Source organism: Amblyomma americanum, chromosome 6 (assembly GCF_052857255.1).
Source record: "Amblyomma americanum isolate KBUSLIRL-KWMA chromosome 6, ASM5285725v1, whole genome shotgun sequence".
Classification (NCBI taxonomy): domain Eukaryota; kingdom Metazoa; phylum Arthropoda; class Arachnida; order Ixodida; family Ixodidae; genus Amblyomma; species Amblyomma americanum.
Window position 1 is genome coordinate 42,438,959 of NC_135502.1, and position 20,129 is coordinate 42,459,087.

Below are 20,129 nucleotides of genomic sequence, written 5' to 3' on the forward strand. Positions count from 1 at the left end.
CAGCAATATCTCCTTTATTCGACTGCAAGGCAAGAGCCATGACGTCAGCGCCGGCAACGAGCATGAACACGAAGCAGTCTTGCTTGGGGCCATCCGCGCTGCGACGAATCCATTGCGTGCTTTTTGCACTGAACTTACTTTTTTTTTTTGCGGCATCAGACAAAGCTACCGCGGGCCAACGTGAGTTACGAGCTTTGCGTGCTCCCGGGAGTTTGAGCCGACCGGCAGGCAGGCAGCCAGGTGCTACGCCAGCGGGGCAAGGGGAGGAAGAGGGCGTGCTGTGATAGTAACACTCCTTCCGGGAAGACCAGAGGGGTGCGTCTTCCTGTAGACTCGGACTGAATGGACAGTACGGTGCAGCACCGGAATCTAAGAGGGAACTGTGGCATCCGATTGTCCAAACAGGGGAAACCGAACACCAATGAATACTGCGGTGATGCGCTGCAACTCCGCTTCGGAAGCGGCGACCTCACCTCGAATGACGACCTCACTCAACATCAAACTCACGCTTGAGGTTGAGGTCTGATTTGCTGACCTCACTCACCTCACCTCAACCTCACCTCGCGACGTGGGGTAGAGGTCGACCTCATGAGGTTGCCCACCTCTGTATATATATATATATATATATATATATATATATATATATATATATATATATATATATATATATATATATATATATATATATATATATATATATATATATATATATATATATAAGAGCGAGCTTCAAATTTAAGCTGGGCTTGAGAATATGCTGCACGAAGGAGGAGGAGGAGGGGCGACGCTATATATGACGCCCCGCCTAGGTATTCACTAATATCGATGCGACGAAACGCAGAGCAAATATTTGAAAGAGCTCGGGGGTGTTCTGACTTATCGAATCCGCCCTCCCGGGATTCATCCTTCGGCAAAGACCAAGTGATGCTCACTCGTTAGAAACGCGAGCAGCAGAAGCTGTTGCTTTATTTTTAAAACATTCGTGATAGCCTTACATTCGTCTTTACAAAACTTTAGGTTTCACACGGGCAGCATATCCTAGAGGTTGTTGTTCTATTGTTCACATTTCTTTCTAAGGACAGTCTAAGTGCACGGTACCCATATACACACAAAAGTCCACTGATGATGTACCTTCAGTACATCCGAGTTAGCCGGGAAAGTCGAGTTGGGGTTTTAAATACGTACGCTTCGCTGTAGTTGAATCTGGGAACACCTCATGAAACTCGTTGTCTCTTCTTATCCATGTGTTTTGTTAAGCTTTGTGTTTAGCATGGAACTAATATTATATTGTTATGACCGTAAATGAGCAAGTTTTCACTGCGTGCAGATGCAAACAAACATCCTCCATTTAGCACGCGACGCGTAAGCCGCTGGCCACGACGGATGAAATGCTGCCATTCTCGGCTTGTCGGGCCTCGCGCAGTCTGAGGTGACCTCTTTATACAGCCAAATGGGCAAAACAATCTCGGCACAAAGTCGGGCCAACGTCGCTAACCCAACCTAAATATATTCGGTTTGCCCGCTTGCCAACGTTGGCCCGCATAATGAGCGCGACCATTCTCGAGTTCGGCCCAACGTTGGCACTTTGATGTCTGGCCGACCGTACCTTCCATGCCTACCTTAGCGACGCTTGTTCTAACTCATCTAGCTCAAACGTCTTCTAGTTCCTTTTCAGCTGCACATTTACATTTCCAATTAGTAATACAAGAAAAGAAAAACGAACAGGAATGCAAAAAACCTGGCTCCTTTGGCGGCTTTCCAGAGCGTTTCGTCTGCGACGTTTCCTTCTGCCGCTGCTAATGCTCTCTGGATACTTTGTAGTCATCCTTACTGACCGAGAGAGCCGGCGTGCCCACCACGACTTCCGTTCACGGCGAAGCCGGGTTCACCCGACCGCCTGGCACCGACGGCGCGATCGTCTTGCGTGATTATCTAGCATGGCGTTTCTTTGGTGTCGGCCAACAGCAAACTGGTCTCCATTACCTGCGCCAAAGTACGGGCTGTTGCAAGAAGCAGCCCTCTTTGCATAAGACGTGCGGAGGATAAAGGCACTGGCTGGCTCTGTCGTCCCGAAGCGGCCACCTAAGCATAAGAATTCTGAAACGTAGTTAATAGTTAATAGTAGCTGATGCAACTAGTTCACTGCAAACGTTTGAAAAGAGTTGGAACTTCGCTGTATTGATTGAGTGAGCCCTCCTCACTCTGTAACAGAGCGGAAGGGCTAACAATATTTGGAAATAAAAAATAATCATTGCAGGCTACAGGCGCAAGACAGCTGAATGGGCTGCTAGAAAAAGAAATTGTTGAAATTGTGAGCTAAGGGACTCTTCGCATGCCTTTCTGTGTAAATATAGCTTAGTCTTCTTCATCGAATAGCATGTCGGGCCTACAACCAGGCAGACCTCTCCTGTGTCCATTAAAGTTCTTCTCCTCCTCCTATTCTGAAAATTTTTTCCTATGACGCAGTGTCGTTATAAGTAAGATGTGTCAAACACCTCACAAATTCAAATGTGCACATCACTTACAAATTTGATTAGTGAGAGAATCTTTTAACAAGCATTTAATAATTGGTTTTTGGGGAAAGCAAATGGCGCAGTATCTGTCTCATATATCGTTGGACACCTGAACCGCGCCGTAAGGGAAGGGATAAAGGAGGGAGTCAAAGAAGAAAGGAAGGAGAGGTGCCGTAGTGGAGGGCTCCGGAATAATTTCGACCACCTGGGGATCTTTAACGTGCACTGACATCGCACAGCACACGGGCGCCTTAGCGTTTTTCCTCCATAAAAACGCAGCCGCCGCGGTCGGGTTCGAACCCGGGAACTCCGGATCAGTAGTCGAGCGCCCTAACCACTGAGCCACCGTGGCGGGTGTTAACAAGCATTTGCAAAACACGGGATGTTGTAACTTGCGCGAGTATCGCGAGTTAAGATGTACACACTGTGGAGCTACAAACCATTCTTCCGTCGCTGTAGAGCATGCCCGAATACCTTCATACAAACCAGAAATGAGAGAGAGAGCTTTGCGCTTTACGCAGATTACCATAGAGCTGGTAGCTGTCGCCGATGCACGCCGCATTTTATGCGCATCTCGTGCTTCTGGTCGTTCTTACTGCCGCTCATCTCCCGATTGCGCGGTGAATCGCACACGCTGGTTTTAACGATTCACCTCGTGCTCTCTATGCATGGGCGTTCCCTGCTCGTTCACACTGCCGTTGTTCCACCGTTTTGCAGCCCGTCGTGAATGCTGAGCAATCCTGTCGGCCCCGCGCTGTCCGGTTCTTGCGGCGCGCGCCACACATACTTCGTGCTCTTCACTCAGCGAGTGCTCCGGTGGCGTTGCGCATATCCTTTCATTCGCAGCGCACTGTAGACTCAATTCTGGGTTTTCGTATGCTTCACACAGGCATGAACACTCCTGCAACAATGCTAAAGGAAAGGCTCACTATACCGGCACTACAGAGAGGCGAACGTTGACGTCTCCCTTGACCCTGCTCACGTGGTCTTCTCATATATCAACGCCATTCGTTCGTCTTCCATTCCTACAGCCGCCGCGGTGACCCAGTGGTGATGGTGCTCGGCTGCTGTCCCGAAAGACGCGGATCCGATGTCGTCCACGGCGGTCGCACTCCGATAGAGGCGGAATGCTATAGAGGCCCACGCACTGAACGATGTCAGTGCTCGTTTAAGAACACCAGGGGCCGTATTACGGAACTGTCAAATAGCATAGTTGTCAAAAACTTGTCAAAAATGTGTAAATTAGCCTCGCTCCTATTGGTCGGTCGTGGTCAGCGGCCATTTTGCTTTTTTTTTTTGCGTCATAGGTGGCTGCAGATGACGTCACGGATGTGGCAGAAGTGGTGACGTTGCACACCTAATTATGCAGGCGCTAATTGACAGTTTTTTGTGATAGCCTCGAGGCCGTCAATTTGACCGTTTCGTTTTTGACAGAAAATGGCGGCGGTGTACGCGGCGCTACGAGTCAGGCTACATTCTCACAGCCGGCCTCCTCTACGGCGCGGCGCCGACGGAGCCGAAAACCGCGGCAGCAACGGAGCGGCGCGGTGTTCTAATCGATAAAGGCGCCGGACACCGGCAAACCAGTTGTGGCGGGAGCTCGCTTCTCCAACGTGACTCTACGCCAGTGCCTTTTTTTTTTCTCCTGCTTGAAAACAACAACAAAAAAAAAACAGCGGCGGCCGAAGGAGATGCCGAAGGTGCGGTGAAAGTCGTCTGTCGTCTGCTTGCGTTGCTTTGCTTGACTATTATCGCATAAAAAACAATGCGATCTCGCAAGCGCTGGCAAAAGTTTGCAGTTAGTTGAATAACTTTGCGCGACTCCACAGTATTTACAGCGAAACACCACGCGTACGTCACCAAAACATATTTATACGAATATAGCAAGCTACTATTAAAGCGCTGCGCGCACTGCAGTCACATTATTCTGGCCAATGTGAACGAAATCGAACATATGTAGGGGGTAATGAACTCTGATATCAACACAGGAATGGTTTACCAGGGCTTGCTAGATTGGTCTTTTTACTAACGTTCGAGAATTAGGCTAGCAAAACAGTTTTGAGAATATTTTACCAGTATCGACTAATACACATGCATATTTTCAGATTTTTCTCGACAGCAAAACTCAATGGGTGTCTGAAAGAGATAAATCCGTCACGCTAGTAACATTACATACCGGATCGTTTTGCTGACATTCCTGTCTGTTTAAATGCATTTTATTCTGATATGCACCTGTGTGTACAACCATATCTATCGCAAATGCTTGTATTTTACAGGTGTGTTCACTGTACGTGCTCGAACTAGCCAATGTTTTGTTGAGTAAAGGGATGAATTTTTGCCCTACGTTTCTCTCTCCCTCCCTCCATGCAAATAGAACAGATGTCCAGCTAAATGTAACCACGTTTTTAACAATTGAAGGAGTGTCCTAGGCGCGTAAAATGGATTCAGTACTGCTGAGGGCCGTGTGGCCTACTCTGCAGTATCTATTCAAGGCAAAACTTGAGTTTCAGTCCGGTGTGCGTATATGACCAGAGGTGGGCAACCTCATGAGGTCGACGTCAACCTCAAAATGACCTCGACCTCACGTCGTGAGGTGAGGTTGAGGTGAGGTCGGCGACGGCTCGAAATTTGGCAAGTGAGGTCAACAAACCAGACCTCAACCTCAAGCGTGAGTTTGAGGTTGAGTGGGGTCGTCATTCGGTGACGTCAAAATTTAGAGGTCGATACTTTTTGCAGTTGCCACGTCTTACTCCGACGAGTGCCGCTTCCGAAGCTGAGTTGCAGGGCACCGCCGCAATGTTCATTCAATGATGACGCTTGGTGTTCCGTTTCCCCTGTTTGGACAACCGGATGCCACAGTTCCCTCTTAGCTTCCGGTGCTGCGCCGTAAAGTCCGTTCAGTCCGAGCTTACAGGAAGACGCGCCCCTCTGGTCTTCCCGGAAGGAGTGTTATACCCCTGTCACACGGGCACTCTAAAGGCACTTTGAACTAATAAAATATTTTTTTTTGTTTTTAAGTCGTAAACACGGCAAGTAGTGAGCGCCTTCTCGTCACCATCTCGAGTCAGGCCAGACGCCAAACAGGGCCAGACGGATGCACGTTGTTAAGATCGGCGCCAGCGGGCCTCATCAATAGCAACTTGACTACGATCGCTCCCAGGCCGCACTGAGTGCTGCTGCACTGGGTGGACCCATGTGTCAGCGTGGTGCCATTACCGCGCTTCGCCCGGTCGTGGCGTGGAACCAAAACGGGGAGCAAGATTCTGCGAAAATCCCCTTTCAGGAGACCAGACACCACCGCCGCCGGCCAGCGCGGCCGCTGCCGTCTTCATACCTTCCCCGCGCTCGCTAATGGCACAACCAATTATGGCTTCCCGGGATCCGAACGAGCAGGAGCTCAAGCGTGGAAATCAACCCATTCGGAAATCTTCGGTGCCGCTCGTCCACAGCAGACTTCGGCCTTGCTAATGGCTCAACCACTTTGGATTATCTCCCGACGGGGCGCTCCGGCTTAGCGCGTCGGCTTCTTCGAATGAAGAATAGGGTTCGTCGACCGTGGGAGAGTTGGCGGCCAAGCTGACGTCACCTACCAGCCCGGCGGTATCCCGACCGCACTCTCCCTCGTACTCAACTTTTACCAGGGACGTGTCCATGTGTGCGGTGTCAGTTGGTGCATCCGAGTTTGTGCGCGAGAATGCAAGTTTTAAGGCGCGCTCACACTAGCGGGAAGCTTCCCGCACCGGCACAGCGTCAACGTCGACGCTGCCTCGCAGCTCCACAGAATGACGCTCACACTGCGCGCGTTTTCTCGCTGCGGTTGTCTTGGAATGTGGAGAGAGGAGGCACTGAGGGAGGACCCGAACGAGCAGAAAGAGAAGGGGATAGTCTCGTGACACCAGAGAAGACTGGAAAGCGCACCCTTTTCTCGCGTCGTCGTCTTGATCGTCTGCTAGCTCCCCTCCCGTCGCCCTTTTTGTCTCGAGGATGGCTGGTTCGAGCGATGAGCTGTTGGCTACGGTAAACGTACTTATACTTGTTTGTTCGCTGCTTCTGCACCGTCGCTTGTGCACCGTCTCAAGTCGCATGTTCATGCTGGCAAAGAAGCCGCCGAGTGCCCGGCCGGCCGGCCGGACGCGCGCAGCCTCCGCCTCCGCCGACGGCGTCACTGAACTGGGACCGACGTCACGGTTCACGGTCGGCGCCCATTGGCTGTTCTCGTCAGCGGCACGGGAAAAATAGGTACCGGACCCATCGCTCTGCGGGACCGCACAGCAGGCTGTCTGCGGGAGAAAAACCGGCTTGCGCGGGAAGCGGCACGCGGAAAACGTCCTGCGTTGCGCGTTTTCCCGCTAATGTGAGCGCTCCTTTAGGCCACTCCCATGGCACCCTGGCGGAGACGTCCTCAACCTGGGGATTCTAGGGACGGAGAAAAGTATAAAACTGGACGGCGATGTGCAGTGAATCATGCTGCTTTTGGGATGCTCCTTCTGCATCCTGCATCTGCATCCTCCATTATGATCTTACCTTAAGATCCTCTCTTCGGAGAGAAGTTCATTTTTGATCTCTGACTGTGTTCGTGTTCGTGAATGCATTGAATGCACGGTGCATTGAAGCGGTGTTTCCATGTCACTTGTATTCGCTAGTTTATTAATTCCAGCCTTACACGCAATGTCTGGCTCCCCAAAAAAGATAAAACAGTTTCTTCATACCCGCTCCAAGGCGTACATGCCTAAGAGGAGAATCTCAAGGTAAGATATCTTACAGTTCTTAGTACTTCATCCCGACTTCCATTTGTGTCAATGCATCCGTTCAACCACACTTTTTGCTTCTTCGGCTTTCCCAGTCGCTACCGGATGGCGCTTCTGCAGAAATCAGTCCAGCCCGTCCCGACAGCACGAACGCCGTCGATGTTCAACCAATCGGCGATGACTCTACCCATCATTCCGAGCTGTCCCTGCCATCCGCAGACTGCTTCTCGGGTAAGCATTTTCAGTGTTTCCAACCAAAAGAAAAGCCGCCTATATGCTATGCTAATGATAATACCATTTTATACATTGATTCGGGAAAATGTTGAGAAAACTTGATTTCGCTTGTTTTAAAAACCATTCACTGATAATTGGAGAAACCCGATGTGAAAAGCAAAATGTGACCATACGTCTTTGATTTCATTTGTAGAAGCTCCAACACCGGGGGCCTTCGCGTCGAACAGCAGGAGGAACCAACTTTGATTGAACAAGCAATGTGCATTCGCTTGCCTTCACGAATTCAAGAAACAGATCGAGAGAGGACGAGTCAGCGCTGTACGACTGTCGGTCACTTCCAGCCGAAACCTACAGGTTCCCCAGAAACCGAGGCGGTAGATTGTGCCAACGTGATTAGTTTTTGCGATTTCCTTGGCTTTTTATGAAATCAAGAGCGACGTATTCTTGTGTCACGAGTGCCGTCGACATTTCGATGAAAGAGGGGACCGTGCTAGAAGTACGGAACCAGCTTTTGTTAAGGTTGGTTTTAATAATTGGAAAAAAGCTATCGAGAAGTTCCAGTCACATGAAATGAGCAATTTCACTTGGCCTCCGTGAGCCGAAACTTGTCATGCCAGGCAGGCATTCCTGTTTTGCGTCTCCTTTCGCAGCAATACAACAAACAGCGGGAGGAGACCAGGGCAGCACTTCGTGTCATAGTTAGCTCTCTGCGCTACCTCTGCCACACAGGTCAAGCTCTTCGAGGACGAGGTAAATGTGATGGAAATTTGCTCGATTTGCTCGACGAGAGGTCGGAGGATGTCCCAGTCCTGAAGACGTGGATGACTAAGAGAAATAAATGGGTGAGCGATGACATGCAGAATGAGCTTACAGAGATTATGGCCCATAGTGTGCAACGAGACATTATAGAGGACGTGAAGTCTAGTCCATTTTTTGGTATCATTGCTGATGGAACAACCGATGTAAATTGTGACGAGCAGTTCACATTTTGCATGCATGCGGTGGGTGCAGAGCGAGATCTCGAAGTTCGGGAAGAGTATTTCGGCCTGTATAACGCACCTGACAGTAGATCAGAAACCCTATACCCGGCCATCAAGGACATGATTTTGCGCCTCGGCCTGGACTTTCACTGTGTACGAGGCCACTGCTTGGATGGGGCGGCGAATACGTCCGGTCGCTTTTCGGGTGGGCAAAAAAGACTTAGTGATTGTGAGCCACGGTCATTGTATGTCCATTGCACTAATCACTGTTTAGATATGGTACTGCAAGAGGCTATCAGGAGTTGTGACATAATTGGAGGCGCTCTTACCACTGTTAAGGACGTTTCCAACGCAGACCTCGAGTCCAAGAAGCGTAAAAGTGTTTATGCTAACATAGTACTTCCTACAGGCCGCGAGTCAGCAATGGAGAGTGGGTCAAGGACAAATAACTTACTGCAGCTTTGCCCGACGCGATGGACCATTAGAGTCAAGTCGATGCAAAAAATCGTTGAGAATTACGCCAGAGTTCAAGAGACACTCAAGGAGCCCTTGCAGACACCAGGTTCAGTGATCGAAAGCAGCAAGACTATTTTTAGAGGTTACGATCGGCTTTTGCAGAAATTTGAAATCTTGTTGGGTATCCACATTGCCTTCTTTGGGCCTTGTGAAGAATTAGCAAGGACTCTCCAGAGCTCAACATATTGCGCCGCAGGTGCAAAAAAGGCAGCAGAGGCTCTCTGCGAGGCGATCTCCCAGTTGCGTTCTGAAACTGTCTTTGAGAGGCTGTGGCAGCACACGAGCACAACAGCAGCGCGCCTAGGCCTGAAGGAACCTCGTATGTCAAGGCCGACAAAACCTCCTTCGAAGTATGAGACGACTGATAGACCTGTCCAGCCAGTTGCACTTGACGTTAAGGCCGCACTGTGCAAAGAGTATTTCGCTACTGCCGACCGAATCATAAGTGAAACAAAACAGCGTTTTGAGTAGCCGGGCATGGAACAGCTCGTAAAACTAGAAGACATCTTAACCAGTGCCGCTGGAGGTAGTCGGTATACAGCAGGTGAACTAGAGACGGCTCTGGAGTTGATTTTGACTTGAAGTTGAGCGTGTGACGGAATCCCGTCTGGCCGGGAGCGTACACTTGAAAAAATAAGAGACGCCGACCAGTGAAAAAAGGTTCGTTCTTGACGTTTCGGCTTCCACACGGAAGCCTTGTTCACAATGAATTCATCACCGAACAAGGGTCGTTTAAATATGATTGAATAATCGGCGCAAGGAGCGTGCGTATATCAAGGGTAGATTACCGTCGTTCCGGTTTAACGTGTGTGACGTAGTTTGTATGATTAGGGATTCCAGATGTAGCCGTGATGCTGCTACTTTTTTCGGTTGCGATGATGCCTTGTCACAGTCCATTTTGTGGCCATTCACGACGGCGTGCTCCGCTAAGGCGTTGTTGCGAATGTTTTCATTTTTTACGTCCCGAGCGTGCTGCTGTAATCGCTTCCGGTAGTTCCCAGTTTCCCCGATATACACACTGTTGCAGTCTGCGCAGGGGATTTCGTAGACAACTCCGAGGAATCTTTCCTTTGGCAGTGTGTCCGTCACCTTTACAAGCTGATGGCGCATCTTTTCTTTGATTTTGACTTGTGCAGACTCCCGGCGCAGTTTATGCTATTATCAACTCTTCTAAACGGTGCTGACTCTACCACAACTCTGGGCATTTTGGAGATCCTGCAAAGGGAATCGCAAAACGTTCGCGAGTTGATGGATCAGGTCGTGAGGTATGTTCAGCTTCTGTTTTCCATACCAGCGTCTGTCGCTTCTGGGGAACGCTCTTTTAGTGCTCTGCGCCGAATCAAAACGTATTTGCGCAACCGAACGACTTAAAAGAGGTTGTCGCATCTTTTGGTTGGTTTTGCATATACACAAACAAAGAACGGCGCTTCTCAGTTTAGACGACGTCATCAGGGAGTTTGTGAGCAGAACAGCGGAGCGAGCAGCAACCTTTGGTCCCGCCTAAGCACCTTGAAAGAGCAGCACTGTTTGAAATGTCTGCTGCTTGCGTGCATTATTGGTAGCTGTGTACATGTACTGTAGCGCGTTTGCTTGTATTGTGGTATTTAAACTTTTATTTTATGTTATGGTTTTGTTCATGCGCGAATGCCTAAATATGTAAATTTGTCAAATGTCAATAAATATGTGCGCACTGAAAATTCATTTTGTAATTTTTTTAATTGTTAATGCTTGTATAATATGCATCATCTAGCGATCAAAGAAACTCTGCATAAGGACAACAATTTTTTTTCACGCAGTTAATTGTTCTCTCTCGAGCCAAACTTGGATTGTAATATTTGAAAAACCTAGGTACACAAACAAAAAAAACGATTAAAAAGAAACTTGTTGGGAGAGAAGTTTGAGCACTCGTTGAAGCATAGCTTCTTCTGTTTTCTAACTAGTTTTCCTCTTGGCGCATCATATCCAAATGTCATTCTCTCACGTCTAGAAAGACATGGCGGACCTTTCAGTGTGGTTCTTGCGCTAAGTACGCAACACATCAAGAGCTTCTTTTCAGAAATCCTGACTACACAGAGCAAAGTAACATTCACAGGGGAACATGTATGTCGCAATCAATACCACACACAAAGGCAGGAGCGCAAAAAGGAAGTGGGGGCACTAGTTCTGTTTGCTGAAGTATCCGATGGCAGGCGATCGGTGGACATCCTCTCTGTCAGTGAAGTCTCTTCCAGAAGAGGACATCTCCGTGTTCGCCGTAGACACACCAGTAGCAACTGTTTTTTGTTTTTTGCGGAATCGTCTCGGTAGCAAGTGCTCGTAGTCCTTGAAGCCGAAGAACAGATACACTCCCTGGAGCCCGATGAGTATGATAACGATGATGTCGAGGGCGAGCACGTTGACGAACGCACCGACGAAGCCCAAAAGCCAGGTCGAGCCCATGATGAAGGCGAGCTTCACGAACAGTCCCATGTGCGATTGGTTGCCGCCTCCCTTGAAGTCGAAGCTCGCCGCGCGCTTGGCGGTTTTCCTGATTTGCACGACAATGTGCACGTACAGCCCCACGTCGAGTAAAAGCAGTATTATCATGGGCATGAGGAAGAAAGTGAGCTGACTCCAGAGACTGCCGATCCAGCATGAAAAGCGTCCGTACTGGGGTGAAAGCACGAAGTCTGGGGCCGTCCAGTTCAGCACTGAGCTCAAGGCGATGACAATTAGAGGTCCGCCCCAAGCAATCAAAGCATAGAGCAAAAACCCGCTGCGGCGGCTTGATGAAAGGCGCACGGCCACCACGTTCTTCCAGATGTCGAAAGACAGCACGCTGGTCCAGAAGAATGTGGAGAGGAAGCCGTAGTGGAGGACGATGGCAAAGCCCACGCACACCGGCTTAGATACGTCGAAGCTGTTTCCCAGGAGAAAGAGGAGATGGCTTAGGAAGAGCGTCCCACAAAGGCACAGAGTGCACCTTGAGGAGAACGTCCGCGAACTTCTGTAGAGCACGTACACGACGCCTTTCAGGAAGAGGCAGATGAGTGACAGGCTGATGCAGATGATTGTAAGGTAGTTCTGCACGTTGTAGGGTTCGTCTTCAGTTCGCGTGGTGTTTGTGCTATTGCTGTTCGTCATGTTGCCATTGCCGATTGTTTCATTTTCGGCCGTCATAGAAGTGTTTGCAAAGCGGTACTGCGGAGCTCTGATGTAGCACCTATTGTTGTGCCACGAGAAACAAGAGTCCTGGCTTACCACGGGCCTTATCAGCGACAGAAGATTTGGACGCTGAATCGAGGATCTGAAACGGCTCCGGGGCCATATATTGCGCACAACTTGCTTCGGGACGCAATTCATCAACGAAAGCTCGGCGCCGTTGCAGAGTCCGCAGTACACGTTCTTGTACACCACTTCAGACTCGTTGCTCTTGAACCGTACTGGAGCAAAGTAAGTCGAGCATTTTCTTGCAGTTTCCGCGTCAGTGCTTTTAGGACAGTCCTGAACGTCTACAAGACGGTTGTCGCAAGGCCAGAAGAAAAAGTCTGGATTATCCAAGACTTCTTGCGGTGGAGCCACCTCAAAATCTCTTCTTCTGCCAGTCCCTGAAGCATTCCAGAATGTAGACGTGTTGTCCAAGTCGTAGTTGCAGAGTGCACAAAATGCATTGAGGTAGGTTAGTTGTCGTTCTGTCGTGACTGGAATTAAGTAAAACGGATCTTCCATATACGTGGCGTTTTCGCACGAACTTCGCACTTCGTCGTCGGGCCATTTCCGGTCGCATCCTGAGACAACGTAGAACTTCCTTTTTGTAAACTCGTCAACGTTACGTAGGATGCATGTGCCTGATGCGGGGGACACCAAAGACATCCCAGCGTCCCAGCAGCAATCTCCGTAGTAGATGCAGTTCTTGGCACAGGAGCAAGTGACGGCGAAGAGGATCTCCGTGCAGTTGACTGGAGACTCTGTGCAGCCGTGGAGTCCATGCGGGCACCGAAGAAGCTCTTCGATCCGCTCCGGTGGGATTTCTGGGTGATCCTGGTTAGAAACATTCCACGGTAGCGTTGCATTGCAGCTTCTTTCGAAGCAGTAAACGCCGAACTCAAAGAGTTCTTTCAACACAATTAAAATTACAAGGTTCTTCATAGTTATTGGAGCCGAATTGACCTTCCAGCGCCGAGCTCGCGACGCACCGTATCACGTGGTCTTGAAAGGCCTGCATAGAAAAAATTTAAGACTCTTTGAAAATGTTGCCTATAATTATACTGGTCAGAAGAGGGCACTCATCCCAACCTGAGTTTCGCTGGTATGTGCACACCCTTTGTCAAAATATACGAACCACCGAGTTTGCTTCTCTGCTGTAAAATGTAACTCGGTTTGCGTAGTAAGCGTTACAAAGCTCTCGAAAATGCGAGAGACCCGTCTTCACCTCTTTGAAGCTTAGGACAGCCAGGATGGCTAGACAGTACCACTATACGGCTTGGAATCCAACTGTCCAGCTCAGAAATAAACTGTTCAATTGCGCTCGTTTTCATGTGACAAGGCTAAAGAATTACTGCGTAAAAATGAGCGAGTACCAACAAAGGAAAACGTAGTTATGAACACGGCGTGTAGCCATTTGCGTTTATTTCGACTTAGTGCTGTTTTCTATGGTTCAAAAATTTATAGAATGTAAAAGAAAACTCTCAGCCCCCAGTGGAGAGCTACCAGAGCGAAAATTTTAAGAAAATAATGTTTTGTTTTAATACATTTCAGTATTTGCTGTATGGACCGGGCTAATTGGAGAGACATGGGAGCGGCCTTTGCCCTGCCACTGTGTAGTCAGGCTGATTATGATGATGATGATTTGCTGTGTAAGTCCTCCGTTTGTCTGACATAGGCTTAAATGAGTCCTAGAAAGAGCAACATTACAATTTGAAGCATGGCAATCACTAACTTTGTTGAGGCGAGTCACTCAACGGTTAATAAGAACAGAAAGTTGGGCTAGTTGGTGTGGATTCATACTTGACAGCGCAAAAAAACGAGGACAAAAGCGAACGAGGAGACACAACACAAGCGCAGTCTATCAACTGAACTTTTATTCACTGAAAGGAAGCTTTATAGGCGTGATAAAACACAAAAACAACAAAAGAAACCGCCACAATCGATGTACAAAGAAATCAATGACATTTCATTCCTGCGTGATAAGGAACACCACAGCAAGAGGAAAACCAAATTCAATCACATCAGGCCAACTCCCCGTACTGTCTACTTGCCCCCAAGAAACTGCGCAGAAAAGGAACTTCCTTATCCTGCAGGCTGACCGACGGTGATGCGGCACACGCTTCTCTCTCTTAATCAAGTAAGCTTCTATCAGCTCCCGGCATACCCTATCCCTGTGCCTGAACAAGATACTTGTCCTGTCAAGGTGAGGAAAGCAATCTTTGCAATCCCTGCAGTGCAAAGCGAGGTTGGAGGACACAGCACCTTTTAGAGATCTGCGGTGTTCCGCTAGACGCTCATTGATACATCGACCAGTCTGGCCGATGTAATTCTTACCACATGAAAATGGAACGCGATACACAACACATGTGTCGCAATCTGTGAGCCTCTTTCTGTGGGCTATCGTGCAATCATTCACTGCGCGGTTACCACTATGCTCAATTTTTTTTTGCGCACAGCACTGCACACACCACCGAGTTTGTTCTTCGCGGTGAAAACAACTTTCGCCCCGTACCTCGCCCCCACTTTTCTTAGGCGATGTGAAATGCCGTGCACGTAGGGGATTCCTACCAATTGTTTTTCCGCAACGTTCTCTTTCGCGATGACCGGGGGCCTGCCTGACCTGGCTAAGATCCTTTCAGTGACCCTACCCAGAGTATGATCAGGAAAACCTGCTTCCTTTAACCGGCGCGTTTGTCCCAGGAAGCTTGTTCCAACCTTGTGGGAGCAGAATTTTGAGAGAGAAGCTTTTAGGCAAGAAGCTCCTATCGTTTTACCTTGACTCAACCTTCGTTGGGTGGGGCGAAAAAGTGTACGTCCAGAGGTCCGGCGTCTGCATTGGATCCCGTGTCGCACCTGACTTGAGCGACATTTTCCTAAGCAGGATGGACGTAAAACTAGCGGAGGATCTTGCAGATTTTGCAGGGAGAGTCTTCCGGTACGTGGATGATTTTTTTATTTTCTTAAAGGATATCTCCCCCAGGGTTATCCCGGACGTCGTCAAGATATTCAAGGAAAGGGGCGAAGGTCTGAAGTTCACATTTGAATTGCCACAGTCAGGCTCCATCCAGTTCCTAGACCTGAGGATTGATTGCCACGCGAGTGGTGTGTGCTGGGAGTATCACCCACGAACGGAAAAGCCCCTCCTCAATCACAGTTCTGGTCATTCAAAATTGGTGAAGGCCGGCATTGCTACTTCTTGCCTAAAAGCTTCTCTCTCAAAATCCTGCTCCCACAAGGTTGGAACAAGCTTCCTGGGACAAACGCGCAGGTTAAAGGAAGCAGGTTTTCCTGATCATACTCTGGGTAGGGTCACTGAAAGGTAGGGTCACTGACACACGGGCGGCGGCGGCGGTGGCGAAAGGACGCTTGGCTTATCTGCTATTTTTTGCTTATCCAGACTTCCCCTGCAACTGCTGCCCTGGCTGCAACATTGTGCCCTGATTGACGTCATCCACCCCGTGATCCGCCCACCAAGTGTTGTCGCGTTTCCTGTGCCGGAATTACAGCTGGACACACGGGCGGCGGCGGCGGTGGCGAAAGGACGCTTGGCTTATCTGCTATTTTTTGCTTATCCAGGTGGGTTTCCAACTTCTGGGCAGGAGGTGCCTGATCGTGCCTTGGAATCGTCGTGCCTGCTGCTGTTTTCCGAGGCAACGGTTCCTTTTCTACGTGTTGTTCAGCGTGAAATTTCTTCACCCTCCAGACTTCCCCTGCAACTGCTGCCCTGGCTGCAACACTGTGCCCTGATTGACGTCATCCACCCCGTGATCCGCCCACCAAGTGTTGTCGCGTTTCCTATGCCGGAATTACAGCTGGACACACGGGTGGCGGCGGCGGCGGTGGCGAAAGGACGCTTGGCTTATCTGCTATTTTTTGCTTATCCAGGTTGGTAAAATTCACTTACTCGTTGCTTAACGCTGCGTTACTGCTACCGCCGTTGCCACCGTGTTCCGTGCTTTGCTCAGTGGTATGTGCTCTATATATCTTTGCTGTACTGTGTGATACCTCGAGCTTCTGGTCCACGAGTCATGGCAGACACTTGCGAGTCCTGCAATGAGTCCCTGCCAGATCACGGCCAATTCCTGATGTGCAGCGAATGTGAGTCCTCCTATCATATTGGTAGTTGTTCTGGCTGGTCGGAGTCAACATTTAAGGCCAAAGGAGAAAGCGGCCGCAGAGCATGGCGATGCGTGGCATGCCGTCCATCTAAAACCAAAAGTGGGGACAAAGGGAACATGGACTCTGAGCTGTTTGCCTGGCAGATATAACTCGAAGGCTTGATGCTCTAGCAGGACTGCCTGCTCAGGTTGGGTAAATTAAGGACTCCATCGAGTTATTGTCCCAGAAGTACGACGATATCCTGAATACACAAGTTAAACAAGAGAAAGACATTAGTAACTTGAACAGACGTGTAGACAAATTAGAGGCTGTATGTACCTCAAGTGACGTTCACCAACTGAAAGCAACTGTCAATGATTTGGAATTTCGTAGCAGGAAATTGAACGTAGAAGTTCATGGCATCCAAGCTACGCCAAATGAGGACTTGATGTGCAAGTTGAATGCTGTGGCTAAGACTGTTAACCTGCCAGAGCTGACGGCAAATGACATTGGCGCTATTCACAGGCTTCCTTCCAAACCAAACAAAACGCCTGGAATTCTTGTTAGGTTTGCCCAGCAGTCAACCCGAGATAAATGGCTGGAAAAGCGTAAAGCCCTCAGAATTGGTTCATCTGGAGTCTCCATCACTGAAAACATGACACACCAAAACAGAGAGCTGCTCCGTCGCGCTAAGGAATGGGCAGAGGACAACGACTACCGATTTTCATGGCACTGCAATGGCAAGATTCTAGTGAGGAAGAGAGAAGGTGATGGCGCCGTTGTCATTCGTTGCGTGGCTGACCTTGATAAGCTGTAACATAGTTCAACCTGAAAAACCCTTCCGTTTATCTTTGTTTTTGCTCCGATCATGCTTGATCCTTCGACTGCGCACGTAGACGTTGCAAACCTTAAATACTTTTGCGATACTAGTTTTCAGAAGTGTCTTAGTTGTGTTCACTTTAACTTGAGGTCTGGTAGAAATAAGCAGGATGCACTTGACTATTTTTTCGGCGAAGCGCAAATACGCTTTAATGTCATGATGTTTTCAGAAACATGGTTTGCCTCGGAAGAGGATGTGTTTACACCTCCTACGTATAAATCTTATTACATGAACCGCACAGGCAAAAGGGGTGGTGGCGTAGCAATGCTAATCTCTAACTCGATGGATTCTGAACTAATGTCAGAATTCAGCTGTATCACTCCTTTTTACGAAACGCTTGCTATTAGATGTGGTACTTCTGTTTTTTGTGTTTGTTATTGCCCGCCTTCAAATGACGTTCGTCTGTTCTTGCCTTTTTTAGACTCTTTCTTAGAATTTGTCAGTGAAAGAAAATATACATTAATTTTAGGTGGTGATCTGAACATTGACATGTTACAGAATAGCAGGGTTAAATTAGAACTAGAATCATTATTAAGCTCTTACTCCTGTCAAAACTTTATAACGTCTCCTACACGAATAACTGCACAATCAACTACACTTTTAGATCTGTTTGTCACCAATATTGATCCTTCCCTTGTTAGAGCTGGCACTTTGATTTATGATATCAGCGACCACTTGCCTATATTTATGTTTGTCAGTCAAGTCGTTAACACGCCTACACGAATGCGCTCAGAATTTTCATACAGGCGCATTACTCCTGATACGCTCTCCGCTTTTAGAGACTGCTTAAGCAGAGAAAACTGGAACGATGTGTTCGCAGTGAGCGATCCTAACTTAGCGTATGAGTTATTTATGAGCAAGTTCTCTACGGTATACCTTGCGTGTTTTACTATCAAGACGTTTAGAATTTGTAAGAAAAGTAGGAAGCCTTGGGTGGATAAAGAGTGCCTTAAGCTTATTAGAAAACAGGACCAGTTGTTTAAGGCATTTATAGAGAGTAAGTCCCTTGAAGCCCTCAAAGTGTTTAAGAAGTACAGGAATTTAATCACAAAACATCTTCGTAATGCAAAAAAGCAATATTACTCTAACCTGTTCGAAGCAACACAAGGACGCACAAACAACGTTTGGAAAGCACTAAACACTGTATTTGGTAATGATTCAGAAGCGGTAACCACAATCGTAAAAGATGGGATAGAACTTCAAGGCACTAAGTTAGCTGACGCATTTAATGACTTCTTTTTATCAATCGGTGGTGCAACCAGTAGAAACCCTGATTTAAGATATATGAAGGAGCGAAGTAATCCAACTATATTTCTAGACCCAGTCGCTAATAGTGAGCTTGTAGCGACATTTTTAACCCTAAGCAATAGTAGAGCTGCTGATGCGGACGATATTCAAGTGAAGCCTGTAAAACTTGCCATTGATGTATTAGCACCTTGTCTTACCCACATTTTTAATATGTGTTTGTCCACAGGATGCTTTCCTCAAAAAATGCAGCGAGCAAAAGTGACAGTTGTGTTTAAGAAGGGAAATAGAAATGACATGTCAAACTACCGCCCCATATCCGTTTTACCTGTATTCTCCAAAGGTTTAGAGAAAATAATTCTGAAACGCTTGACCTCTTTCACTGAACGCTACAACTTAATAACATTTGCTCAGTTTGGCTTCCGCAGGAACAAATCTACGGAACTCGCACTGCTGGCCCAAAAGGAGTTCATTCTCGAAAACTTTGAATGTAAAAATATGGTACTTGGACTGTTTCTGGACTTCTCCAAAGCCTTTGACCTCATTAATCATGAAATTCTCCTTCAAAAACTCGATCACTATGGCATAAGAGGCATTTCGCATCAATTAATTGCGTCTTACTTACAATACCGTACTCAGTTTGTCGTCATTGAAGGAAAGCACTCCACATCAAAGTCAATCAAAACAGGTGTCCCACAGGGAAGCACCCTGGGACCATTTCTTTTCATTCTTTATATTAACGAGATAGTTCGCGTTGATGCAACGGCACATTATATAATCTATGCTGACGACACAAGTTTATTCTTTTCAGGCAAATCGTGTGTTGATCTAGGTATCCGAGCGAATAGAACGTTGTCCGAGATTAATGCCTGGGCTCAAATTAACTGCCTAAAGCTAAACATTAATAAAACGAAGGCTATTTTATTTCACCCCCGACAGACACATGTCCAGCGACCTTCTATTTTTTAAAATAACACTGAAATTGAAGTGGTAACGAGCTTTAAATCACTGGGCGTGTATTTCTCAGAAAACATGACATGGGATGATCACGTAAACTATATCGTTGGTAAGCTATCTAGGACAGCTGGCGTTATGCGCCGTTACTGCTACAATTTTCCCATACCTGTTAACATGCTCGTATATAACTCTTTATTTTCCTCTTTATTAAATTACGCGTTTTCTGTATGGGCAACAACAACAGCTGGAAACATTAGCAAACTTACCGTCTTGCAAAAAAGGGCTTTACGCCTCGCCTGTAAAGTTCCATATCGCTTTCACACAGCAGGCCTATTCAAGAAGTACCACATAATACAAGTTCCATCGATGAACGATCACAGACTGTGCCGCTTATATAAACTCAGTTTAATAAAAAATAATGATGCCATTACTAGCCTAGCAAGGCTAGAGAAAAACATTTCTGCTTATAATGTGTGCCATCCTGAGATGTGGTATGTTCCAAAATGCAGAACCAATTATGGAAATCAAATGATAAAATTTAAATTGCCTACACTTCTGAATCACATGATAAAGGATGCTAACATTGACATATCAGATATATCACCAAAAGAACTGCGTTTATTGTTTGTATAATTGCTGTGATATGATTTTCTAGTTCTTCTTGCCTGTTTTATACTAACGTTTTCAACGATGTTGCCATATCCGACTGTGTTCTCTTGCTGCACGCTTCTGTCCTACCCCGTGTGTTGGGGGGTCAGGGCTTTTCAAGCTG

At 47.7% G+C, this 20,129-nt stretch overlaps 1 protein-coding gene across 3 annotated transcripts in view; it reads right to left on the reverse strand.

The window, feature by feature from the left end:
* Positions 1-10,702: 10,702 nt before the first annotated feature.
* LOC144136696 (uncharacterized) overlaps positions 10,703-20,129 on the reverse strand; it is a 34,779-nt gene continuing 25,352 nt past the window's right edge. For all 3 annotated transcript variants that reach the window (XM_077669228.1, XM_077669226.1, XM_077669227.1), the window contains one exon: positions 10,703-13,189. In XM_077669228.1, coding sequence (XP_077525354.1) covers positions 11,149-13,119 — 1,971 coding nt within the window. In that variant the 5' untranslated portion in view covers positions 13,120-13,189 and the 3' untranslated portion in view covers positions 10,703-11,148. The remainder of the gene's footprint in view (positions 13,190-20,129) is intronic.